The sequence below is a fragment of the Sinohyriopsis cumingii genome, chromosome 9 (genome assembly GCF_028554795.1).
Source record: "Sinohyriopsis cumingii isolate HCF-2022 chromosome 9, ASM2855479v2, whole genome shotgun sequence".
NCBI classification, from domain to species: domain Eukaryota; kingdom Metazoa; phylum Mollusca; class Bivalvia; order Unionida; family Unionidae; genus Sinohyriopsis; species Sinohyriopsis cumingii.
In genome coordinates, this window is record NC_142969.1 from 39,177,797 (window position 1) to 39,203,817 (window position 26,021).

A 26,021-nucleotide genomic window follows, 5' to 3' on the forward strand; every position below is an offset into this window, starting at 1 on the left:
AAACACAAAACAAGATATTTATATATCAGATTAAGCATAAGATGGCCACTTTACTGACTAATGATTACTGTCCAGTTGTTCCAGATCCATACATTACTTGTCTAGAGGCTGGGCATCATAATCTAACCACTGATGACCAGTCTGAATAAGAATCAGGATCATCGTCCAATGACTTGTCATCAATGACGATATCAGAACTAGACTTGGCCTCCAAGGACGAGTGTGTCGTATCCAGCTACTCATGAAATTAGGTCTGTGGAAAGATGAATTCCACCAGTGGACTGCTGGAATTGAATAAAATGCATCCATATTAGCAGAATGCAGCTTAACAGTTTGTTCTGCTCAGCATCATTATCTGTAGCTTGGTGATTTTTCACATCAGCATCTTGAAATGTAGATAAATTTACCCATTTAAAAATAATGATCATCTAGTTTTCCTTAAAATAATTTAATACTTAACATTTTTGATGCAGTTTGTTTAATCATTAGGCCATATTTGTTTATCTCTGGCACATAACCGCTCTCATAAATACTTGGTCCAGTTTCAAATAAGCTCTTCCATTAATCCAGGACCAATGTGGCTGATTACATATGCACAGACCACTCTTCAGGACAAACTAAACAAGTAGTGTCGCTCAGTATGTTGATATAAACGGTGTTGAAATCATTCATGCTCAAAACTAATTTGGTAACTTGAGATACATTTTGAGAATCTCATGTGAAAAGTCTCTGAGCTAAAGTCTCAGATATCACTGTCATGGTTTTAGCATGCATCTTGTTTATTTCAAGCAAATTATGTAACCTGTTGTTTTCGTTTGATAGTATCTTATTCTTTTTCTAATTTTTTTGTCTTCCTTGGCTGTGTTTGTTTTTAAGCCTCTGGCAGCTTCCTGGTATGCATGTACCTGGACATGTTGATGTTGGGAATTGGAAGCAGCTCTTGTCGTCAGAAATTGCACGGAGGCAGAAGAGCCTGTATTTGCAATAAAATAACACAGATTATATGCCATTTATTTATCTTGTCTTCCTGAGATTCATGAGTAGTTTCAATTATTTTTGGTTGCTGATACAAATGTAAAATTTATAGATTAAATTTACTCGATATGCCTAAAGGACCAACTGCACATAACAAGTCTTTTATTGGAATCCATATTGTGACCACCCACATATTGTGACCAATCATTTAGAAGTAGTAGTGATTGGATTTTGAAGATGGAGTCTGTGGTGGCCATATTAAACGTTCAACATGGACCAACTAGACCATGGGAGGAATGTATAAAGTGTCATGGCAACCTTTCAAGTAGTTTAGGAGGAGTACTGATATCAAAGGGATTGATGGAAATGGAGGACAGACCATTCCCATGAGCCCTTCTATTTGTGTGTGTGTTTTGGGTATAACAGGAAAGAACAAGAAACTGTCAGGTTTTCATATACTTGTATTTCTTCATGTTCACAATCACTAGATTTGCTAGAAATGATCAGGAGATTCTGTGAAAGACAGCAACATAATGACATACATAGATCATCATTTCTCGAAAATACACTGCCAAGTTAGAAATTATTAAATATCATTATGGATTCTGTATGCATGTATACCTTACCGTATTTACATTTGTACAATCTCCACCCCACTGTCGACAGCATCTGATCCAGATCTGCCCTGAATGCTGTGCTCACAGACCAGGATATCCACTACTCGAAAACATGCAAAGAAAACATTAAAACCAAATCCAATGTCATGTATTATGTCGGCAGATAAGAGTCGATGCTCTTTAAGCTTAAAAAATGGATGGCATGGGTCATACAGACATTCTTTGGCAGATCTGGACTTTTGCTGGTCACAGGTAGATGTGCTTTACACATAAACTATATACGGCAATAAAAAGTTCATTTTAATGCATTATGAACCTGCTGACAACAAGTGTGACTGTATTATGTTCTTGGTTTTCAACCAACCAACCTCTTTACTGTATTGTTCAATAATAATGTTAATACACCTTGGTATACAGTGTACGCTTAACAAGATGAGCAGTTATTGAACATGTCCTATTTGCACCAAAAATATAAAAATGTGAAGCCATATTTGGATCCAGTCTCCAGGACTGTGAAAAAAGTAAATTCAATATTACATAGTTGCCATTACTTTTTTTTTTTTTTTACATAAATTCACCACAGCTAAAACAAATACACTTAATATTTTCATAACACAACTGTACAGAGGTAAAACACTTGCAGGCTTTGACGTGTTCTTTACATAACCTTATTTAACGTTTCAACAAACAAAACCCTCCTGGAAAAGCTGTTTTTTCATTTACCTCTATGATGGCTTTAATTCAATAAAATGTAATAAAACCAAGATAAATTAAAACTAGTAATTCAATACCTTGTTAATAATGTACACTGATGCATTTTCTAATCTTGAATTCTTACATGCCTTACAACAATAATGAAAGTAAAAATATTGCCTTGAAATTTTTTCCACATTCAAAATTTGTTCATGTCTACTATGAATCACTTTTATTTGTGGATTACCCAAAACTGAAGTGTTTCAAGGTCAAGCAATTAATGTGGCCCTATCCACAAATTTAAATACTGATGAAAATGACTCGTAGATGAATGAAAAAAATGCATACGTATGCAAATACATGAATTCACAATGTATAAAGACACATCATTGGTTTATGGTATAGAACTGAAAATTTACTGCTGTAGATCCAAAGAGAATTTTATATAAATAATAGTATACGTCTACCATCAAAAATTAAAATAGGCACAAGATTGGCCCCTTTTAAGAATTAAATGTATTTACAATTCTAAGGCATATTATACAAGGCAGCACATTATCACATTCATACTGTGTTTGTACAAACTATATTTTTACTGGGAAGGGCAATTTTGTTCAAAGTATTTTAAGACTATTACAACTAAAGCACCAATAATACATAAATACACGTAAATATTCAATTCTATCTGAATATCCAACATTGAACAAACCTGTTAAAAACCACTCATCTTGCAAGAAAAATCTGACAAAATATTCTCCTATGGCAAGTTCATTCCCAATTGTACAAAGGTTTGAACATTTCTATTTAAGAAGGCTTTGTCTAATTATAATCAATAAGCACCTCTCACAACCAAGATTTTTTCTAGGCTTGTTGTATGAGATACTGAAATAACAGCATCTCTCTCGAAAGAGTCTTATCAGATAAGCTATATCAAGTTGTAAAAATCAATTACTCGTAAGTTTCAATCACTTTCATGATGCTCTGTACTTTATTTTAATATCCATTTTCCTATGCTTATTACATTTCCTACAATTATTACATTCATAGGAATATACAAATACATGCAAGTACAAAAATATACTGCATAACTCAAAATACACCATTTCATTGAAATCGGTGATTAAAATCGGCATGTTCATTTATATACTTAGCAAAATATATGTGGAATAAAAACTCCACAAACAAGCTTTGGAAACATGATGCCAAGCCTTGGACAGTGGCGCCTGTATTATAGAACAAATCTAAGAAAAGAATTTATATAATGCCAATTGTGTATTGGACAGGCATACCTGACCCATGCACACCTACTGAAATGTAAATCTTGACCATAGTGTATACCCTGAGAGTAAACCACTTTTTTTTGAGTATCAACTTCCATTCTGTGTGAGAGAAATCTTTCATGTGAACTTGATATAAGCTTTTTGATGATGTACCACCAGAGAAATTGTCTATTTCTTTTGTTGCAGGGTTTGTCTTCAAAAAGTTTTTGAAGTTTATACCTGTACATTTTGAAACGTTCAAGTGCTATATAGCCAAGATTGTGCTGATGTACTGTTAACCCTATACATACATACATTCATACATACATACACCCACACATTCACATACATACATACATACATACACCCACACATTCACATACATATATACATACATACATACAGTGATCACTATTAACAGAATTTTTCTTTACTTTCAATACAGCATTAAATGTGGTTGAATAATATTTACAGGCTTTTAAACTTATTTCAAACTTATTTCATTTGATCCACTTTTAAAACATTATTCTGCCAAATTGGTCACCCTTTGTAAAATCTCTGTACTTTCGAAATGTGTGATGCAGTGAAAAATGAGTACATACTTGCATGGTTATATATATTTCACCTTTGCACACATTGGGGGGTGGGCTGTCAAGACTGATTTGTAATTTACACTAAGTAGATTGATGAAAACAAGTGAGATATCAAACAAGAAATCCAGATGAACCACTGACCCAATCCTTTTTCTCTCGACACAAATTCATAATTTAATAGCATCTCATAATTCACATTTCTCAAATGGACAATTACACATGGAACGATGATGCAAAATTGAAATGCTAATTATGAAATGTCAGTTTTAAATGCAAAAAGTCCCTTTGTATGTGACCTTAGTATTGCTTTTGGATTTTAATCTTTTTATTGAGACTTCAATTTTTTTTTTAAATATTGCTTTTTTATACTTTTTCTAACAACAACCAAACTGATATCTCTGGTCTACTGCCAGAAAATAGAAATAATACTCATTATGTAAAACAACTAAAACTTTATTCTTCTTCCTGTTCAAATAGATGAAAAATTCACAGGATATACCACTTCATGGCCTTTTCTTTCAATCAAGGCTACCATATATACCTGTGTACAAGTTTGATTCAACAACAAAAAAATGTTTACTGTTAGACTTGAACATGGGTACATATGGTGGGGGTGGGTGAGTTGGGTTGTGGGTTTAACACCATTTTTCAGCACATGATAGGCTACACATGGCAACCAGTATAGTTGGTGGAGGAAGGACCTGGGAAGGCCCAGGGATTAACCATGACCCATGACCCATGGGAAGATACTGGTGAGTTTTATCTCACACCAACATTGCTTGAAACGAGAATCAAACCTACATGGACAGAAATGAGATCTGTGAGTGAGGCCACATACATAAAGTTATCTGTAAAGGTGAGTGCTTTAGACCTCAGTCACCAGGCCATATACATAAAGGAAGACATAAAAACAGCACGATAAATAATAAACAAAAACACACTGTACATAAACTATATCACATATCTTTTACAAGAAAATTACATAAACTGCCATAAAATGACTGTCACATCACTGCTCATTATATTCATTTGTACCAGTGTAATGTATCAAAAATGATATGAATAAACAAGTGTGAACACTAATAGGGGTTACTTTAGTTAACTTTTCAAGTCTTTTGATTTCATGATTACATGTCTCAATCAACAACATGTAAAACTATACTCCTCTGTTGGCAGGTATTTCCTTAAAAAAAGGTAATTTTAAGGATTGGTTTGTTGCACTTAATCAACATATTTGTAACTTTAAATGCTGGACTAATTTTTCTCCAACAGCTCTTATGGTGTTGTTGACTTTTTGAAGTATTTTCTAGGTCCAATTCAATCTGTCCATGCACATTTTTTCCCATTTTTCATGTAACTCTATCATATTTGTTGTTGTTTTTGTTGTAGGGTTTAACACCATTTTTCAGCATAAGATAGGCTATACATGGCGGCCAGTGTAAAAATGGTGGACAAAGAACATGGGAAAACCTCAGAAAGAACCATCGACCCACAAGAAGCTACAGGCAAGCTTTCTTACATACCCAGATTGGCTGAACCCGAGACTCAAACCTATGCAGACAGAGGTGAGATGGCAGTGATTCGTAACTCTATCAATTAAAAAAATACACAAATAAACTTTGGTATGAGTATCACACCTACTTTAAAATTAAAAACTTTATGTAAAACTCAAACAACATCATTTATGCCAATGCTGTTGCTAAAAGGTGAATGATACAATTCCATTTACACAAATTAGTGCTTGACAACAAATGGGCCTAACTAATACATTGGTTTTGCACTTGCTTTGCACTTCTGTGGTTGTCTTCATCCCTAACGCTGGCACAATTAAGGTATCAAGATGATCATTCAAGTTCTACAGGGTTTTCTGACTTTATCCAAATTAAAGACCATCTTAGCCAAGCAGAAAATTGTTAGCTGTAAGAACTGGCTGTGAAACTGACAATGATTCAATAAAATTTACTTTTTATTAAAAAAGTGTATGGTTTATCAATAATAATTTAGAAAACATAATTCCTCTAATATGTATTCTAAATTCTGCCTACCAGTGTTTGTGTATTGGTAGAGTTCTGGAAATAAGTGCATGGACATTAAGTTGAATTCGATTCATTCGTTTATCCTTTCTGAATTTACCACTGTTAACTGATGTAAAACTTTAAAGTGCCAATCACTCTTTACCAACATAAAAACGAAAGCAAAACTTATCTTGGCAAAGAATGACAGCTTTCTGCTCAAAGCAATGAAACTTATTGAATTTTATGTCCAACACCCCTTCTGAATCTCAGTGCATTAGTTTGCACTACGAAGGAGGCAATTTTCTTTCTGTGTAACATGGTGCTTTAAAAGACAGTACACAGATGCTTGTGGTTCTTTTGACACATATTTACGAAATTGATTCATTTCTATTCTAGCAAATGCGTCCATATCTAATGATGCCTTATGTTCCATTTACCGCCTCAACTGTTAAGCAAAGGTGTCAAATCTTTCTTAGGTTAGGAACTTGTCACATACAGTTTAGATAACAAAGAATTTGTATATTTACAATAAAATAACATCTTGCTATTAAAAATCATAACATATTATTAGCTTCTTTTGTATTAATTTTAATCCCAATGCTCCCTTTCCTTGTTTTAAAAAGAAAACATGGAACATAAGCTACAGTAATCATGCCAAAGTTAGCCTCTGCTCTGACATTGCACAACTCTTCCCCCCAGTTTGTGACTTCAAACTCCTGTGACACAATTTGCTAAGTTTACACATATGCATGGGGGGGGGGGCCAGGAAAAAATATTGTACATATCCATCTATGACACCAATTCCAACTCCAAACAGCATTGATCTAGGTTTGCTGCTCCATGATTCCACTGCATGATACACCCAATAAATAATGTGTTACAATTAAAGTCAACCTTCAAATCAGATCTGCTTGCACTCTATTATTATCCAATTTGCTGTTTGCTTGAAATAAGAATAAATAACAACATTGGCCCGATTTGCTGGCACATCTAGATCAATGTTTTTTGCAACTGGATGTAAGACTTGTTCTGCCAGCACATTATGTGATGGCATATTTAGGTAAAAACAGTTTACAGCCAGATGTGTGCCACACACAAACAATAACATCCTGCTTTACACAGATTTCAGGTCTCTTTATAACGTCATCACCTGCAGCAAAGAAGCCAACCTGCAAGTTATACGAGAGCTCAATACCACATTATTTCAATAATCAGACAACTGAAAGTTTTAACTCCACATTTGGCTACCTCTGAGACCCCTTACTATGATATGGCAGGATAATCTTGCCAATATTTCAAAAAAAAACTTTTATTCCACAAATTTTCATGAAGTAAATTTCAGGAAACCTGCCATGTATATAGTATTCCAATAGATACGACATTTCTGAGAGCCAGTGAATAAAACCTCCTGTGAATGTGAAGTAGAGAAGAAAAGAATTAAATGGAAACTTCCTGATTTGGTCCCATCATAGGATTTTAACAAAAGTTTACCCTAGGTTTTCAAAATTATAATAAATAATGCTTTCAAAAACTTCAAACTATGCTTATCTTATGACACCAATTCAGCAAAATTAGTGGCATGTACACTGCTTGAAAATTATTTCATTTTTAACTTATACTCCACAAATAGTTTTGGAATCGACTTTTAAAACATGATTAGCATACACATATAATATTTTGCTGTCTTTGGCACTTTGGGATTATATAAATTATATTTGTTTAAATAAGACATCAACAAACTACTGAAAATAAGTTTTCATTTTCCAAAGTCCTATAATTCCCATTCTGTATAAATTATGTGATAATATAGAAGCACACAACAATCCAGGACTGTAGCGGCTGCTATATTTGTTAACTCATTTATGGTTACAGATCAGCATTCCAAACAGCCACCACTGAAGCAAACAAAAGCCACATCCAACACTGAATGTGACTCTAAGATGCAGTGGTCCTACTCCTATGATGTTTATATTTAGTTAACTCCTCAGCCATGTGTGGCATCTGTCAATCAACCAATGCATAACATAGATTCCTACCAAGTCCTTGATTCCAGCTAGATCTGACCTGTTACATAATTGCTTGGCCAGATAAGTGCTTGTCAAACTGAGTAGGGGAAATAGTTAGAATTAATTATATGTAACATATACAATTGCAACCTTTTATATCTTCAACACTTTATATCCCATTTTAATGACATTTTTGCAACAACAAGCTCCCTTTCACAGCGGTGTCCACAAAATTTCCTTTGCACTGTGAATTCATCAAAGAATTACTTAACATGAATCCAATATGAAAAATTACATTTTACAGTTTGATCTGCACACATCAGGGAAAATGCACAAAATATCTGTAACTTTATTCTTGATTTCTTTTGGTGCGTCTGTGTTTCATTCAAATGGCACAAAAAATATCTACTTTAAATCCAAGGATTACCTCCCGAAAATAAAAACTAAAAAAAAAAATTTAATTTTTTTAAATAAAAATTCAAAATGCATTAATTATATAAAACTGTGATTTGTCTTTTATCATATCCTGCATGTGCAAAACTGATGCAAATCATTTTGTGCCCAATCAAAATTTATTTCAGGAAACTCACTGCATTGCTGGATATACAACTTTGTTGTTGTTGTTGTTGTAGGGTTTAACGCCATTTTTCAGCACATGATAGGCTATACATGGCATCCAGTATTATACAACTTTGTACTTCATCAGATCATGAATTTGTACAACAAGCCATTGAAAAGTATTTTGTTCACTGTATAAGTCACACAACCTCAACTTTCCACTTCAACAGATTTCTTGATGCTGTATATAATTGCACAATACCAATCACTTTAAGAAAAACTAGAAAGAAGTAATAGATACAAACAAGTAGACAAAATTATAATTAGATACAATATTTCATTAAAAAAAAAGAAATATCTAACTTCTGGTTTTATTTTGAGGGCACTCTGACCAGGAACATTTCACTTTGCTGATTCTTCTGACAAATTTAGTTATGGTTGCGTATTGTTATTGGGTTGACTTAAGTATAACTTCAGTTTATTGTTAGTTCAACAGAAACAAGATGGTGGACATAGAAGGGGCCACCATCTTGGTTCGAACATAGTCCTTTTAATGTGTGTAAACCATTAATTTTTGACTGGATTATAAACCTCAGGCCAGAGTATCAAAACACAACCTTGATGAAACCAAATGTAGTGACACTGGAAATCCATGCTAAAATTAAATTTTGGATTTAAAAGTTTCCAAACGGAACAATGTTTTGCTGGATTTAAAACAAAATATAGAATACAAATCTATACCCAAGAAGAATACAGATCTCTTTGCTAAAAGGAAATTGTGCACTCATCCAGCTAACACTGGTTTTACTCAAGAAATGTTTTTAAGAAAAAGATTGTTTATATATAAAAAATGCCCTACTCAATTTTCAAACATTTTTACATTGTAAACAAATCTAAAATATGTATTCCTTATGAAACATTACGAGGATATGGTCTAAAAATGAAGGTATGATGCTGCAAGAGATTATCATTTGGCCATAACTGAAACCTGTACTACTAATAAATAGTTAAAAATAACATTTGTGTGGACCTCCTATGTCAAAACACTGAAGTAATAAACACAACTATCTCCATGTAGAAGATTATGTTCTTGCTAGAGTTTCCTCCCTTGCAACACTCTTTAGTGTCATACTTCTGTTCCATTCTGTCCATTTGCAAAACTATTGGAGTTATCTTTCCCAATTTCTGGCAGGAATATTTCCACCTCTGTCTCTTTCTGGTGCTGAGCCTGTTTCATGGCTGCACGTTTTTCGGCCAATATTTTCTTTCTTGCATCTTCTCGAGCCTTGGCAGCTTGTATGGCTTTTTTTGTTCTTTCTGGAGAAGATTCTGAGTTCTCCTTTATTTTGGCACCTTTTCGTCTAGATCCTAATGAAAGAAAACACATTTACATTAATTAATTTATTGTTTATTTATTGAATTTATTTACCTGTCTGATTTTAATTTTTTTGTGTGGTTCCTACTGGACTAGAGACTGCCATGGCATCATTGCCATTCTTCATTCTGAATGAACCAATACAGACTTGCATACATATAAAACTAAGCCATATCATATTTTACTGGTACTGTTTCAAATTTAGGAAATAGTTTGTAGTTTGATGTATCACCACTTGTAATCAAAAGGATGTGGGTCTCAATCCTACCGTCTGACCAGCCTGGAATGACTACCATGGTGTGTCCTTGGCACCGGACTCTAATTGCCTTGGAATTATATGACCTCTAATTGCCTTGGCATTAAATGACCTTTAATTGCCCTGGCATTAAATGACCTACTTGTATTTCTATGTTGTGATAGAAACAAAAAAACAAACAATCCTCCAGTACTGAATATTTTGCATGGGTACTGGTGATATGTTTGTTTTTGATGAAAAGTGTTATGGTTTAGATAGTGTATTCCCCTTTAACATCATAATTAATACTGTATATTTCCAAGCCCGGGGCCCCAAGTGTCCGAGTGGTCTAAAGTGATCACCATTATGGATCACTGCCATCTCACCTCTGTCTGCGTGGGTTTGTCTTGGCTTGGCCAATGTGGGTATGTAAGAAAGTTTGCTGGTAGCTTCTTGTAGGTGGGTGGTTCTTTCTGGGGTTTTCCCAGGTTCTTCCTACACCATTTATACTGGCCGCCATGTATAGCCTATCTTGTGCTGAAAAATGGCGTTAAATGCTATAACAACAACTTCCAGAGGCCCAAGTAAATAATCCATTTATCCAAGTAAAAACAACTTCATTTCTATTTCAGATGTTTTTAAAATGTGAAATGTTTTGCTTTAAAAATGAATAGATGATATGAAAACTATGTTCAATGATGGTTTTAAAAAGTCTATAGACACATATTTTCACGAGAAAAGTGCTCAGTAACATATGCAACATATATGTAAAATTTTATTTTCAATATGATTTGAAAGTTACATGATAAAACAACAGGCCATTTTTCAACAAATTCAAAATCAAATATTTTTGTTTTGCACAGGACAGACTGGATATTTATCTGATGTTTTCAGTCATTATGATCTCAATTCATAAAAGGGTATCACTACACTGATTCTGTCGGCATGGGTTCGAGTCTCCGATTCGACCAATGTGGGTACGTGATAAAGCTTGCCAGTAGTTTTTGTGGGTCGGTGATTCTTTCCGGGGTTTTCCCGGGTTCTTCTTCCACCATTAATACTGGCAGCCATGTCTAGCCTATCCTGTGCTGAAACATGGCGTTAAACCCTACACCGAGCCAAATAACCTGTTATCATATCCTATTGCAGCCACTAAGAATAGAAGTAATTTTTTTCCTTCTGTTTTTTTTAGATTTGATAACCATTATTTACTGTTGGGGAATGAACAGCTTCGGGGTTATTCTGTTTGGAAATAAATCAAAGTATCCATGATACTGATGAAGCCATCAAAAGAAGGTATCTCAAAAGCAACTGAAGGTATCACCTCATCCCCCTGTGAGCTTGGGAAAATAAAACAGGCCTGATACATCCACCTGCATGCTATGGAGAGTGACAGAAGAACCTTTTTGATCTGTGATGATATTTAAATCAAAGTCTTGCATGTTGCAAAAGAGAGTCATATAAAAATCTTGTCATTTATTTTGCCTTTTATCTTTATTTTGAATACCTTTTGGATATGTCTAAGCTTACTTGGCAAAATTTGGTCTTGACCGTGATGATGAACTGTTAAATCCTACACATACATATTGTTTACTTTGATTGGTCATGACCGTTATGATGAACCGTTAAACCCTACATATACTTGTGTTTAATTTGATTGGTCATGACCGTGATGATGAACTGTTAAATCGTACACATACATATTGTTTAATTTGATTGGTCATGACCGTGATGATGAACTGTTAAATCCTACACATACATATTGTTTAATTTGATTGGTCATGACCATGATGATGAACTGTTAAATCCTACACATACATATTAATTTGATTGGTCATGACCGTGATGATGAACTGTTAAATCCTACGCATACATATTGTTTAATCTGATTGGTCATGACCATGATGATGAACTGTTAAATCCTACAGATACATATTAATTTGATTGGTCATGACCGTGATGATGAACTGTTAAACCCTACACATACATATTGTTTAATCTGATTGGTCATGACCGTGATGATGAACTGTTAAATCCTACGCATACATGTTGTTTATTTTGATTGGTCATGACCGTGATGATGAACTGTTAAATCCTACACATACATATTGTTTAATCTGATTGGTCATGACCGTGATGATGAACTGTTAAATCCTACACATACATTTTGTTTAATCTGATTGGTCATGACCGTGATGATGAACTGTTAAAACCTACACATACATTTTGTTTAATCTGATTGGTCATGACCGTGATCATGAACCATTAAATCCTACGCATACATATTATTTTGATTGGTCATGACTTAATTATGCTAGAAAGTTGTTTTTTTTTTCATAAATAAAAAGTCCAAAAAGTTAAAAACAGGCTATAACTTTTAAAAATTGCTCTAAAGATCTGAAAAATACAAATCAACTACCAAACTTCATTTGTATAGATAAAGTAGTATTAGCTTCAAAGTTAAAACCAGATTTTAGTCAAAAGCTTCTACATCCAAAGAATTTAACAAATGTATAAAGAAAAAACTGAACAATTGTTTTACGCTTTGAAAATCAAATGAAGTTAGATGATACTCATGAACATTATAAGGTGTGCAAAAATTCACGGCACCACGTCCAATAGTGTTTGTGCTATCATGCTAAAATGGATTCATGTACTTGATGAATGTGTGAATGAAAACAGCAAAGCAATATGCTTTGTTCTACTTTTGTATTGGGGACATTCTTATGTATATCTATATTACATGTATTATTTTCATAATAATAGTTTATATAAGGGTCATTGAATGACATTTGAAATTCAAATATGATCGTAGTTTGCATGATAAAGATGAGTCATGTACGGTGAATAAATCGCAGCACTATTAAATCCAGGTTAACAGCCACATGATCTAATTTAAGGACACAAGCCAGGCTGACCTAACTCTTGATTAGCTAGTGTAAAACACATGACCCTATTTACTGGTAAAGTGATTTTGAAATTTCAAGATGATTCATTCAAAGCCTCATATTGCATTCTCTCTAGTGCGTATTAGCATTCTATATAACTGAACTAATACTTAGAATTAGGTATTCTTAGTAGTACTATCAGTCATAAAAGAGTTATATTGAAGGATGGATTCATTATTCAAAATTTAATCATTTATTGGAATTACAGTGCTGTTTGGATACATAATAGCTGTAAATAATTACTCTGAATTCATTTAAAGACATTTTGGGACTATTACATTAAGATTCGTCTGTATACATCATTACAATAAAGACTCTAATTTTGAATACCTTTGGAAATCATCTGGATTACTCAAAACTTTTGAAATTGATTGAACCATTTAGGACTTCTGAAATTCATTCACCACACTGCAAGTTATTTTTAATTCTTTCACTTTGTATTTTAGGGAAATAAATTATATTTTCAATTAAACAAAACTTGCTGGTTTTGCTCTTTCTTGTTACTTGTTTTAAGACCATGGAGACAAGACAGCATAAAACCTTTTTCTTATAGTTTGAATGAAGTATTGTGATGTGAAGTGGTACACTACCTGGGCTATGGGATTATGTGCTTGTATTACTGGCTGCCACACTGCCAGACTTTAATGTAAAATTTTAGTATTGTGGCATGAAGTGGTACGCTACCTGGGGTATGGGATGGAGTGCTTGTGTTGCTTGCCGTTACACTGCCAGACTTGGGACTGGAACTGGAAGTTGAACTTCTTCTGGACTGCAGGAACAATAGAATGACATTAAGTTTTGTTATAAAAAAACCGGTTGTTATGAGAATAAGGCATGTCTTACTTCCCTTATTTATTACCTTAGATGCACTTCGATTTTTGTTCTGTTGGGTATATACAGTGATTTAAGGATCTATGATACATACATACATACATACCATGTACTTAAAGTTTTTCAATCATGTGTTTGGTCCACAAACCCGATTTTAGCTAACAAAAGTAAAAGTGACCTAAATGTTGCAATTTTAACTCTGTCTATGATGGACATTTGTCTGGGCTTTGACTCAAATGTAGCAATTCTAACTCTTACTGTCTATGATGGACCATTGTCTGGGCTTTGACTCAAATGTAGTTATTCTAACTCTTACTGTCTATCATGCACATTTGTCTGGGCTTTGACTCAAATGTAGCAATTCTAACTCTTACTGTCTATGATGGACAATTATCTAGGCTTTGACTCAAATATAGCAACTGTAACTCTAGAGTGTGTATGATAGACAGCTGTCTGGGCATTATTCAAAATAAACCTCATACGAATTTTTGAGTGACATTCATATCTGATGTCTAATACTGTTTGTTACACTGACACACTAATAATGAGAACAATTTATTGAAAGTGATACAAAATAAACCTGCAATCAAATTTTAAAAGTGCCTCCTTACAATAATGAAGGATTTGTTTGTTTTAATGCTATTCATAAAGCGTGTTATCACCAGATCAGATATAGCAGTATCTCTGTTCATAAGGATTTTTTCCTTTAAGTCAAAGTTTTATATCTGAAAATGCAAGTAAAAAATACAAATATAAGCAAGTATTCATCTGAAGAAAATCATGAAAATTGGTTTAAAAATTGTTTAATAAGTAATATTATTTGAATTGATATAGAAATGCTTCTGACAAGCTTTCATTTCATACAATGATTCAGTCACCCCATAAAAGTACTGGTCAGTATGATCTTAGCATTATGTTATTCATGTAGTTTGAGTGACAAGTGGGTTGTGTTAAGTACAGCAAACCATACTATCGTGTACCTGCATTCTGACTTCTCTCCAGCCATTTTGTCTCATAAGATCAACTTCTGTAAACATCATATCTACATCATCCACCTGGATTTTGATCATATCCCAGAATCCCTGCAGGTCCTCCCATTTGGTCAGTTTGGCACCTGGCTCAGGATTCTGAAGAAAAAGTGTATGTGAAAATACAGCTTCAATATCTGGTCTTCAACAACCAAAAGCTCTCTGTGACCTTGACTTCTGAGTAATCAATATGGATGTTCTATACAGGTTCCATGGTGAACCTGACAACATGCCAGTGATGCAAAACCATCTGCATGAATTCTCTTACAAAGGGTTGAAAAAGGACAGGGTATGACTGGTATCATTAGTGCTAAATCACTTGTTTCTATTTACTCTGACACACTGACAGATATAAATCCAAAATTGTCCAATATCCATCAGTATTTTAGTCACATGTCCCTTAGCTTGTCAGACCAACACTAATAGTCTAATATCCCAATTTTGAAGAAACTCACAAGGCATGCATGTGGCTATTTCTAGTGTTACTGTTCCTCTAATTAGCTACAAAAAAAAAATAGATGCAGTTAATATGAAATGGTTGACATAAACGAACAATTCTTTACAGATATCTTCATCTTTACTAGGACCATCCTATTTATTCTACACAGTGATCATAAATTCTATTTGGTTTTATTATTAAACAATTCATAAACACAAAATGAAACTTCAAGACATTTACACTGAAGAAGACACACAAAAATACCCCTGGGGAAAATCTTTTTTGAAAAGGATCATTGTTAGGTCTTTAAATCTTTGATTTGTAGCAACCAAAAAATACCTCCCCAAATCGTAAAGTCTCCTAAAATTGCACACCTACTAAACTTCACAGTATGTTGCTCTAGAACTACATTACAACAGATATAACTCTAATTCACTTGATAAATTACAATAAACCAGATGCTGACTACATAAAAGGAAACAATTCTGGTTTCCCCTGAGGATTTCTGATTCAAATCAATCATCCATACACTTTCAGTTCCTAGATACTGAAAGCTAAATAATGAAGTTATTATAGACTGTCTGAATCTAAGTAGTTTTATGAACAATCAGGTATCATAAGTTGCATGCAAGACAGACAACAGCAATGGCACTGATTACAAATATAATACAAGGTGAGTTATGTGTGGCAGTTTGCAGCACCTGGCTGATATCAGACATTTGGCCAAATGCTATAACATGTTATGAAATTTGTTGTCAAGTACTATAACATGTTATGAAATTTGTAGCCAAATGCTATTATAACATTTTATAAATTTTTTTAGCCAAATGCCATAACATGTTATGAAATGTGTAGCCAAGTACTATAACATGTTATGAAGTATGTAGCCAAATGCTACATGTTATGAAATTTGTAGTCAAATGCTATTATAACATTTTATAAAATTTTTAGCCAAAAGCCATAACATTATGAAATGTGTAGCCAAATGCTACATATTATGAAATTTGTATCCAAGTACTATAACATGTTGTGAAATGCCTACTAAATGCTATAACAAGGTATGAATTTTGTAGCCAAATGCAGACCAGTATGTCTCAATTTAAAAAAAAATCAGGATAGCTTACTTGGCATATTCTCATGTAAATAACTGTCTTATAAAGTTTTCCTTCCACAATTGAAATTTCATCAACTATATTTAACACAGCACTTGAACAGAAGACAATAGTATTTTTGGTGCTGAACTGTATTTTTAAATGAAATACCCTTAGCCAATAACTCATTCCAAAGCCCTACATGTTATAAAGAAATGTGATAAGATTATAAGTACAAAAGAAAATCACTGAATGATATGTCATTATTTTTCTTCAAAATACATTATCCAATACAAGTAAAGTCACTGGACCATGAAAAGTAGGTCAATTCTGACTTATATTTGGGAATTCTTTATACAAATCTGGCATGAACCCATGAAATTATATGACTACATACCTAATAACCTGCTCTTTTGGCCTTTCAACCAGGGTATATATTTGAAAGCCTAGTCCATTCAACAAACAGGTACAATGGCTTGCATGCACTGACAATATGCATGCTGGATTATGCAAGCTCTGCAATGACATGTACACATGCACTACCACACCTGTTTTATGAGTGGGCTTGGCCCTCATGAATACTCCATGAGGTTTTGTGGCTGCTACAAACTATGAATTAAAAGCCCAATGAAAAGAAATTCCTCTGTGGAAAAATGTGGACTTCTTCCCACATTAATAACTTAAATGTAATAGGTAGAACTGGGTGCACTGGCTTGGGCAGCTCGAGTGGTGGGGCAACTGTCTGGAGTTTTAAGGTCCTGGGTTCAAGCTCAGATCTGGATTTGTATTTTTCTGTTACATTTGGCATTGTAAAGCATGATTCTGCATCTGTGCTATATACAGGCTAGAATGGGAAGATGTGGAACCCTGCTCACAGCTTAAATGAAATGCAAAAATGCATGGCCGTCTAGACTGGGGTTTGAACACAAAACTGACCTAACTCTAGATGGGCACTCTAACACCTGATCTATCCAAACTCACATGCCCAGTGCAACCCAATATGTAAGTAATGACAAAATTGTCATTTTCTGGAATAAAACCATGAAAATTGAAACCCATGAAAATAAATGAATTCACAGTATATATATATGAATATGTTCAAGTTTATCAACTGAGGTCAGAGGTTGTATTTCTCCATGTACAAAGGGCACCTGAATGTAAACAGAATAGACCCAGATCCAGATCAACTCTCTGCACCTGAAATCCTAGACAGGACAAATATTGCAAACACAGATCTTCCTTCATATAATATGCCAGCAGACCTGGGTCAACTCATTTCACTTGAAATCATAACCAGAACAATCACAGACCCAGATCTTCCATCATATGATATACCAGGAGTCCTGGGTCAACCCTTTTCAAATGAAATCATAGGACAATGGACCCATAGCTACAAGCTCATTAGCTGAGTATTCTGTTTTCAGGCTTTTAATATTTTCATTGCATGTTGCCTTGGTTACATGAATTTTCACATGGCATGCAAATTTTCTAATTAAGGCTGCCATTGGGGAAGTGGTCACTTCCTATTTCTGGCATTTTACACGAAGATATTGCATGGAATGTGCTGTGGTTTTATGCAAGACACTCTTATCCGAGATGAAATGAACATCATAATCTTGAAAGATTATATTATGCACTTACCATGCTTTGTGAGTAAAGCTGGGAAAGTAAAATGTTGAATGAGCAAGTAACAAGAGCCCCAAGATGGGACTGACACTCTAATGGGCAAAGAGAAATTCCTGGGATTCAAGATAAGACCATTTTTTTCTTGTAACTGTTGAGTGTTGAAACCATCTCTGATATTTTTCAGCAATAACAAGATTTCCAAATTAGCTGCTGTGGTACACACTGGATTTGAGCTTGGCACCAGGTTCTTTAGCACAAAGTGGGACATCATTAGAAGTCATTTGGTAGAAACACCATGTCATAATGATCATCCATTCAGGCAAATTAGTGACAAGATTTTGAAGACAGCTGGCTTGGCAGCCATATTTGATGTATGACTGGTACTATTTTCATTTAGGTTCAACTAGGTACCATAAGAAGTCTATTGCTGAAATCCCTATGTTAATACATCCATCTATTTGAAGAGGAGTAGAGATAATAATTTCAGGATATTGGCTTTCCATTCAGGAGTAGCAATAACAAGATTTTCAAGATGGCAGATTGTTAAAGCTACTTTAAAAATCCAAAATACATCATCACAAAAAGTAAGAAATTGGACTACTGAAAATTCATATAAATTTGCATGTTAAGCCATTTCAGTTTACATAATAAAAATATTAATTTTACTTTGGTGAACTGCATTATGTTAGTATTAGGAAACAATAACAGAATGAACTGAAATTTTTGGTTTTGTTTTCCATTTAAACCTTTAAATTGAAAGAAATCTGAGTAATCAATTGTAAATCAAGACAGCATTGTGTCAAGTAGAATATCTATTAAATGACATAACATTTAATTATGGAAAACAACTGTTATTAGTGTCAGCAAAGTCAAAACCATATACAAGGATTTAGTACACGTATACTTGAAATTTAAATGCATAATATATAAAACATAAATATTTCTTATCATAGTTTTAAACAACCCCAACAAGATCAAAATATTAGTATTTTTTCTTATGAAGATAAACGTTTAAACCCTGAATTACAAACCAATAACCAAACTTTTCAAACATGAACTCCATAAATAGATTTGGTTACAAATCCATTACTTAAAAAGACTAAATTAGAAAAAAGGTTTATTCAAATTCTGAAAAAAGCCTATTAAAATTCTATACAAATTTATAACAATAGGATTGAAATTTTATTTAAATGCACTAATTTCTGCTTGTAATCCGATAATCAAATCCCCGAATCTGTATTAATACTTACAGGGGCTCGTATCATTGTTTAAAATTTACCTAATAGATATACAAGGGTGACACTCCCATTTCTCCTGCTATATATGTAAGAATTGGCACTGATATTTCAAGCTACATGTCATACGGCATAATAATTTACCACCAATGTTCAGGTCAAAGATTCAATATTTTATACCTTAATCAATTTTACTCTATAAGAAATGGATGCCTGTTTTCCAATGTTACTGCTGGACTTAATCATGATCATGTTAACTTGTGCAAGTAAAGCATGCTGAATGGAATAGTGCCTTCTCACTGGTACACAAAAACAAGGTTATCAGCTGGTGCAGTCTGTCATTTTGGTTGACCAATAAGTTGGTAGGTTGATTTTGCAACGTTGAGTGGTAAAATTCACTGTGAAGGTGACCTGTCCAAGGCTACTATTGAAAATAATGTTTAAGACTGTGTTCCCTTTGAACTATATTTAATAATAAGCTTTATCACAATACATTTTTATACGTTTAGATGACAAAACAGAAATAGGTGAAGGTAACCTTATTTTTTGATCTCTTGCTGCAGACATGTTGGCTGTTGTGATGTTAGACTGGTCTTCATACTTTCTATGTAAGAAAAGATACCAATATTGAGCTGTCTGTGGACTAACAAGTGTACTAGCCAAATCTAGTGAACTGAGCATCTGGAATGACTATACAAATATGTTTACAGCAAGCACCCAAATAACCTCTGAATATTCTGCCAAGAACTCAATAAATTTAACTCACAATCAGCTCAATTACATCTTTGTCATCAAGTGGTGGTGGAAAATTCCTGTTTTTTCCCCTGGGCTTTCAACAATATTTCACGTACTTTTCCTGATTTTCCAGTAGCATGTGAACTTTGTAGACGTCAAACTTGCAACATTTTTATTTATAACAGATAGACAAAATAAAAAGTCTTTCAGTGACAACCCAATAATGACACTATCATCCATTCAGGAGTAGCAATAAACAAATTTCAATATGTCTGCCATGGTGGCCATATTGGATATCAGATCAGCACCATTTTCATTTAGAACCAACTAGACATCATGAGAAGTCTTTTAGTGAAAACCCAACACTGATGTGGGTACGAATACCTAGATTTTGAAGATGGCCACAGTGGTTGCCATAGCAGACATCAGATAGGACCAACTGTACATCATAAGAAGTCTTTTAGTAAAGACCATCCATTCAGTATGAGTTGCGATAACAAGATTTTCAAGATTGCTGCCATTGCAGCAATACTGGATGTCTGAGCAGCACCATTTTCATTCAGGACCAGTTAGACCATGGGATGAACGTGTGCATGAAGTTTCAAGGCATTCCTCCAAGGAGGAGTAGCAATAACAAACTTGTACTAATGGACTGGTGGACATCAGAAAACAGACCATCCCATATGTTCTTCTGGTCTATGACTAGCAGAGGTAAAAACTTTGAAATTTATCTGCAGGTAGGCAAGCTAACTTGCAAGAACATTTTAAAGGCCTGAAGCTATACAAAAGAGAAAATACAGTAACAGTTTCTCATCGGGGGGGTGGGGGGGTGTCATCTTTCCAGCACATACAGATTGGTTTTGAGGGTTTAATACCATTTTTTTTTTCAGGACAGGATACAAGGCAGTCAGTATATTTGTTTGAGGATGAACCCAGGAGGAACCACCAACCCAAGAGTAGCTAGTGGCAAAGTTTCTCATGTACCCACGATGGTCAAACCAAGACGCAAACCCACATGGACAGTAGTGAGATGTCAGTGATCTGTAAAGATGAGTGTCTAAGACCACCTGGCCCTCAGAGAACTCCATCAAACAGCACACAAGATGCTCAACACAAGGCTCCCACGTCTTTTGAAACAAAATTTCTAAATCTTTACCAGGCCTTTCTTAGATGAAATTTTAAAAAATTCTTCACGTTTTGCTTACGACCCTTGCTGGCTTTGACTTTTTCCAAATTACCTGGTAGTGTGTGAATCCTGTGAACAATTCCTAGAACTAGGTCCAATTAAAACGAAGCTTAGTTCTTATTTAAATTTTCCTCTTTTTGTTTCTGAGCAATAACATTTTTTTACTTGGAATATTTCATCATCATCTTAACTACTTTAGCCAAAAGTATGCTGATGTTAATCTTGATTTTTGCAAGGGCAGGAGAGCATCACAAAAAGCTATTCTATACAAGTCCCACCATCCAGGTTTGAAGAATGGTTTGTATTACTGAATCTACCACATTTACTTTCTTCCAAGTCAGATCCAACTTCTAAATGCATGGATCCAAACGAGCCATCCCATAATGCACTGGCAGATCTATCTCTATGTAGTTGTTCAGGAGTAAACGGTACAGACCCTTATCTTCCAACACAATATGTGGTGGCAGATCATGGTCAGTGTTATTTGCAGTTGGATCTGACTTATAAGCAAGGACAGACAGTAAGTGGTTTTCTGGAGCTGTCTCTTTACTTTATTTAGGATGCTCTCATTAGAAGATTTGTCCAGTTAATTGAGCAATGATGATGACTGATATTAGATTTGTAAAGGGCTTTAACCGATTCGGCCCCGATCCCGTCTGTAGACAAAAACCTCTGGGGCCGAATGAGTTAAAACGACACGTTTTTCCTGTTAACTTACTATATGCTGCTGGCATAGATCCTTGAACTGGCGAAATTTCTGGCTGACAAGAAGGTTTGCTTTCCCAATTGTGGCTCTCAATTTTCCACTGGCTGAAAATATAAAATTAAGTGGTGTAACATATAGGCACTGTAAACTGCAAGGTTGTTGTTGTTGTTGTTATTGTAGGGTTTAATGCCATTTTTCAGCACAAGATAGGCTATACATGGCGGCCAGTATTAATGGTGGAGGAAAAACCCCAGAAAGAACCACCGACCCACGAGAAGCTACTGGCAAGCTTTCTCACATACCCACATTGGCTGAATCCGAGACTCGAACCCACGCAGACAGAGGTGAGATGGCAGTGATCCGTTACGGAGAGCACTTTAGACCACTCGGCCACTTGCGGACCCCAAACTGTAAGGTAATATGATGTAGAGATGAACATGATTATCAAAAACTTCTACATAAACATCTTATTAATGATGGGCTCATATATAAAAAAAATTTGTCCCTGTTTTCTCACAGTGCAGATTATATACTATAATTCCAACAAAGTAAATGAGCCATATCACATAGACAGGGTCAGGAATTTAATTATGGAATACTATTATTTGCATTCCATTCAAAATGACCAAAATGACCAAAATGACTATTTCCAAAATAAAAATGAGGCAACAAGAACTATGTGGATCCATCAACCCAGTTCAGCTTACTGGATAAGAATGAAACAGTTAATAAGCCACACATATGTTTAAAACTTTACATCACATTAGTAAATTCACTTTGTAGAGACTGCAGAGCATAATCAGCTATTTTACTGGGGTCTATTGACAACACCTTCAATTAATCAACGAGATAATAATCAAAACAGTTTCAGTCTGACGGTTGCCTATAACAACACCTGTTCTTCAGCTATTTTACTGGGATCTATTGACAACACCTTCAATTAATCCACGAGATTTCAGTCAGATGGTTGCCTACAGCAACACCTGTTCTTCAGCTATTTTACTGGGATCTATTGACAACACCTTCAATTAATCCACGAGATTTCAGTCTGATGGTTGCCTATAGCAACATCTGTTCTTCAGAATAGACACAACGTTTTCTCTATGTTTATATTCCAACTTGTGTATTTTATTTTTTGGCGACTTTAAAAGAAGTACCTGGTGTCTGGAAAATTGGAAGGGCCAGATAGTAACATTAAAACTAATTTTGCTATTTTGTTTTTACGTCTCTACTAAGAACCATTCACAAAAGATTTCAAGTTTTCAGGCTATCACAAAGTGACTCATTAGTGTCTGCCATCTGAATCAACCACTGCTGTTTTAATGCTAAGGCAATATCGCTATCACTGGGTGCATCACTCAATTCTTTTCCTTTACTGTGTCTATACGGTTCAATGGTGGATCTCCTCATCCTAAGTGATTTTATTTCAAACAAGAATATATCTGGTATTGGGTCTTAGATGTAGCCAAGCTCAGATCTGACATGTATATTTTTATTAGATCATTCACAGTTCTCCAAAGTATCCAAGCTCAAACCTGATACAATCAGCTCATTCCGAGTTTCATAACTTATCCCCAGTCTGAAAATAATTCGAATACGGAAGCTATATTTTCATCTGTGTAATATTTAGGCCAATTTCTGTCACAACAGTGTTAACATTTTCCTTTTCTCTCCAAAAACACGTTTACGTTTTCTCCTGTTTTCCTCCACCCACTTCATTATCTATACTATCTTTATCCCTCTCAGACTCTGCCTGCTTCTTTGTATCACTAAAACAACTCTTGTCATTGCTTCTCAAATTTTTGGCATCCATTGAAATCTCTTGATCCTGATCTAGTTTTGCTGCCCTTATTGAAAATAGCTTTAATGCTTCACTACATTATTGATGAAATGGCTGCATCCCTTTTATGAAAACTACACGAGCTAGTACGATAAACTAATCACTTGTGGTAGACTAGTCTGCCAATGAACACCATACGGAATTTCCCAGTAGATTCAGCACAATTCATCAATACCATATACCACGTATACTGACCAATTTCTATTATCTGTTTTCAATAGCTGCATAAGTTACCATTTCAGCTCATTTCTAGTATTTTCTCTTTTCTGAATGTACATAATTTTTTTATATTTGTACAGTTAATTTTGTTCCTTTCCTTGGCTGAAGGGTTTAATTAAAGTTTAACAGTATGCTATGAACTGCACTTTGCATTGTCAGAATGCAAACAACTTGGATGCCTTCTATTCGCAGATTGGAACAAACTTCAGTAAATATTCACTGAGGTTAAAATCAGAGGTAACTTTGATCAACTAAATTTATTTACAATGTCTGGTCATTCTCAATTTTTGATAACAGAAACTATGGCAGTTATTTACTACTGTACACTGGCAGGATGTGTACGCTTATCAGAACCTGGCATTACCAACCTATTGTACCATGTGTACAACATGCAAGCAAGTGTAAACAGGGTACCCTGTATCTACAATACATAATGCTATTTATGTCTCTGTTTTGCTGTTGTTGTTGTTGTAGGATTTAACGCCATTTTTCAGCACACAATAGGCTATACATGGCGGCCAGTATTAATGGTGGAGGAAGAACCCAGGAAAACCCCGAAAAGAACCATCGACCCTTGAGAAGCTACTAGCAAGCTATCTCACATACCCACATTAGCCGAATCCAAGACTCAAACCCACGCAGACAGGTGAGATGTCAGTGATCCGTAATGGAGAGCACTTTAGACCACTCGGCCACTCAGGGCCCCCTGTCTCTGTTTTAATCTGTTGGCAGATTATACAAAAGCTTATCTGATCTAGTCAACACAGTATACATCTGGGTGTATGTTATACAACAGTAAATATACTTACCATATGTACTCGATCCTAAGTCAAATTAAACTGCAGAGACCAAGATCTGCCATCACATAATGTACTGGCAGATCTGGGTCCAGAAAGACTTAGGAGTAGTCAGTAGAATAGACAACACAGACATTATGCAATGGAACATCGGATTCCAGAATCCCTGCTGATCCTCCCATTGTCTGCAGTTATGGCTGACTTCTAAGTGATTATAAATGTTAATTAAAATAGCTTGAGGACTTTTACCTGACAAAATTGATAGAATCTGTTGTACAAATGATATGTAATGATATTAAAGCCTTAATTAAGCACATTAAATACTCTTGCCCCATTAACCATGTAACCACAATTTTATTTTACTCGTGCCTATAATTATTCCATTATAATTCAATTTGAATGAATTGACCATATTTTCTACAATGTGATAGATTAAAACTGTCATGTGATACTGATCTACAGTTTTTTTACACTTCGACAAAATTCTGCAGACTACATTTGGTTCACTGTTTCCATTTCAATTAAGTGAAGCTTGATGTATACAAACACCTCAAACCATGATAATAACAACAAACCCTTACCCACCCACCCGTGATTTCTTACAAAAATTTACAAACCGCAGATTAAAATCGACTGTCAGAAGCTAAAACAATGTAATTACACAGACCTTCCTGCGCTCCAAAACTCACCCCTTTTGCAGAAGAAAGCTTAATGCAGGCTTTAAAGCCAATCTTCAGAAATTATTGCGTTCTGCTTTGTCAGTATGTTCCAACAGTCGTTATTAAAGATCAGTGTCATATGACAAGCAAGAAATCTCTAATAATGGACACAAATTTGCTTTTGAAAGATCAAAATTCTTAGAAAGCAGGAGCAATAAATGCTATAACAATATATGCCACTCATCAGCATAATATCAAAAACACGAATAGTGTGGTTCAAAAGGATTTTAATTAAACAAATGATCTTAACCAGCTCCTCAGACCAATGGCATGACCCACTCTGATATTACTACAT

General features: G+C 34.6%; 1 protein-coding gene across 6 annotated transcripts in view; it reads right to left on the reverse strand.

Annotated features, from left to right (window-relative positions):
* Nucleotides 1-1,418: 1,418 nt before the first annotated feature.
* Nucleotides 1,419-26,021, reverse strand: part of LOC149791596 (uncharacterized) — a 169,992-nt gene continuing 145,389 nt past the window's right edge. For all 6 annotated transcript variants that reach the window (XM_089970154.1, XM_089970151.1, XM_089970152.1 and 3 more), the window contains exons 5-8: nt 22,164-22,255; nt 15,086-15,232; nt 13,959-14,043; nt 1,419-10,084 (exon numbers count right to left, since the gene is read on the reverse strand). In XM_089970154.1, coding sequence (XP_089826280.1) covers nt 9,843-10,084; nt 13,959-14,043; nt 15,086-15,232; nt 22,164-22,255 — 566 coding nt within the window. In that variant the 3' untranslated portion in view covers nt 1,419-9,842. The remainder of the gene's footprint in view (nt 10,085-13,958; nt 14,044-15,085; nt 15,233-22,163; nt 22,256-26,021) is intronic.